The sequence below is a fragment of the Carcharodon carcharias genome, chromosome 38 (assembly GCF_017639515.1).
Source record: "Carcharodon carcharias isolate sCarCar2 chromosome 38, sCarCar2.pri, whole genome shotgun sequence".
Taxonomy (NCBI): domain Eukaryota; kingdom Metazoa; phylum Chordata; class Chondrichthyes; order Lamniformes; family Lamnidae; genus Carcharodon; species Carcharodon carcharias.
The window spans coordinates 1,369,080-1,371,579 of NC_054504.1; the positions used below are offsets into that span (position 1 = coordinate 1,369,080).

Consider the following 2,500-nt stretch of genomic DNA (forward strand, 5'->3'; position numbering starts at 1 on the left):
CTCTCTTCTCTCTCTCCCCGTCCCTCTCTCTCTCTCCCTCCCGTCCCTCTCTCTCTCTCTCTCCCCGTCCCTCTCTCTCTCCCGTCCCTCTCTCTTCTCTCTCTCCCCGTCCCTCTCTTTCTCTCTCTCCCCGTCCCTCTCTCTCTCTCTCTCCCCGTCCCTCTCTCTCTCTCTCTCCCCGTCCCTCTCTCTCTCTCTCTCTCTCCGTCCCTCTCTCTCTCTCTCTCTCCCCATCCCTCTCTCTCTCTCTCTCCCCATCCCTCTCTCTCTCTCTCTCCCCGTCCCTCTCTCTCTCTCTCTCCCCGTCCCTCTCTCTCTCTCTCCCCGTCCCTCTCTCTCTCTCACTCCCCGTCCCTCTCTCTCTCTCTCCCCGTCCCTCTCTCTCTCTCTCCCCGTCCCTCTCTCTCTCTCTCTCTCCGTCCCTCTCTCTCTCTCTCTCTCCCCATCCCTCTCTTTCTCTCTCTCCCCGTCCTTCTCCCTCTCTTTCCCCGTCCCTCTCTCTCTCTCCCCGTCCCTCTCTCTCTCTCTCCCCGTCCCTCTCTCTCTCTCTCTCTCTCTCTCCCCGTCCCTCTCTCTCTCTCTCTCTCTCCCCGTCCCTCTCTCTCACTCTCTCCGTCCCTCTCTCTCTCTCTCTTCCCGTCTCTCTCTCTCTCTCTCTTCCCGTCCCTCTCTCTCTCTCCCCATCCCTCTCTCTCTCTCCCCCCGTCTCTCTCTCTCTCTCCCCCGTCTCTCTCTTTCTCTCTCTCTCCCCGTCCCTCTCTCTCTCTCTCTCCCTCCGTCCCTCTCTCTCTCTCCCTCCGTCCCTCTCTCTCTCCCCGTCCCTCTCTCTCTCTCTCTCCCCGTCCCCTCTCTCTCTCTCTCTCCCCGTCCCTCTCTCTCTCTCTCCCTGTCCCTCTCTCTCTCTCTCTCCCCGTCCTCTCTCTCCCCGTCCCTCTCTCTCTCTCTCCCCGTCCCTCTCTCTCTCTCTCCCCGTCCCTCTCTCTCTCTCTCTCCCCGTCCCTCTCTCTCTCTCTCTCCCCGTCCCTCTCTCTCTCTCTCTCCCCGTCCCTCTCTCTCTCTCTCTCCCCGTCCCTCTCTCTCTCTCTCTCCCCGTCCCTCTCTCTCTCTCTCCCCATCCCTCTCTCTCTCTCTCCCCGTCTCTCTCTCTCTCTCTCCCCGTCCCTCTCCCCGTCCCTCTCTCTCTCCGTCCCTCTCTCTCTCTCTCTCTCTCCCCGTCCCTCTCTCTCTCTCTCACCCCGTCCCTCTCTCTCTCTCTCTCACCCCGTCCCTCTCTCTCTCTCTCTCCCCGTCTCTCTCTCTCTCTCTCTCTCCCCGTCACTCTCTCTCTCTCTCCCCGTCACTCTCTCTCTCTCTCCCCGTCCCTCTCTCTCTCTCTCCCCGTCTCTCTCTCTCTCTCTCCCCGTCCCTCTCTCTCTCTCTCTCCCCGTCCCTCTCTCTCTCTCTCTCCCCGTCTCTCTCTCTCTCTCTCTCTCCCCGTCCCTCTCTCTCTCTCTCTCCCCGTCTCTCTCTCTCTCTCTCCCCATCCCTCTCTCTCTCCCCGTCCCTCTCTCTCTCCCTGTCCCTCTCTCTCTCTCTCCCTGTCCCTCTCTCTCTCTCTCCCTGTCCCTCTCTCTCTCCCTTGTCCCTCTCTCTCTCCCTGTCCCTCTCTCTCTCCCTGTCCCTCTCTCTCTCCCTGTCCCTCTCCTCTTTCTCCATCCCCCTCTCCCACTCTCTCCCTCCCCACAAACCCCACAGCGTCACCACGGGGATAAAAACAGACCGACGATCGTGGGAACCTGCTGGGCCAGCGATGGGCTGCCTCGCCTCCTGGGTGGCACCAGCAGGTCTCACCATCGAGAAGAGCAGCGCCGGGTCCTGGGGGTCTCGGGGAGGGTGGAGGGGCTCCGTCCAGCTTTGGGTCAAGTTAGCGGCTCTCCCATCGGCTCCACGGCGACCAGGGGGTAGGCCTTACCTGAACAACTCGTCCGTGATGAGGAGGGTTTCCACAGCCAGCTCCTTGTTGGCCCTTTCCACATGCTTGATCCTGTGGGGAGTGAGGAAAGGCCGTGGTGAGTGGCGGGGTGAAAGAGGAGGAGGCCCTTCTGTCCCCCCTCGCGGCCTGTGTGAGTGCTGAGGGAGCGCTGCACTGTCAGAGGGTCAGTGCTGAGGGAGAGCCGCACTGTGGGAGGGTCAGTGCTGAGGGAGAGCCGCACTGTCGGACGGTCAGTACTGAGGGAGTGCCGCACTGTCGGAGGGTCAGTGCTGAGGGAGTGCCGCACTATCGGAGGGACAGTGATGAGGGAGCGCCGCACTGTCGGAGGCTCAGTCCTGTGGGAGCGCCGCACTGTCGGAGGGTCAGTGCTGTGGGAGCGCCGCACTGTCGGAGGGTCAGTGCTGAGGGAGAGCCACACTGTCGGAGGGTCAGTACTGAGGGAGTGCCGCACTGTGGGAGTGTCAGTGCTGAGGGAGTGCCGCACTGTCGGAGGGTTAGCGCTGCCGAAAGGGTCATTGCCCAGGATAA

At 62.2% G+C, this 2,500-nt stretch overlaps 1 protein-coding gene across 2 annotated transcripts in view; it reads right to left on the bottom strand.

The window, feature by feature from the left end:
* Nucleotides 1–2,500, bottom strand: part of pelo (pelota mRNA surveillance and ribosome rescue factor) — a 41,860-nt gene that overhangs the window by 16,063 nt on the left and 23,297 nt on the right. The window contains exon 10 of one of the 2 annotated variants that reach the window (XM_041180031.1): nucleotides 1,952–2,023. The exons of the other annotated variant lie outside the window; for it this stretch is intronic. Coding sequence (XP_041035965.1) covers nucleotides 1,952–2,023 — 72 coding nt within the window. The remainder of the gene's footprint in view (nucleotides 1–1,951; nucleotides 2,024–2,500) is intronic. 2 annotated transcript variants of the gene reach the window in all.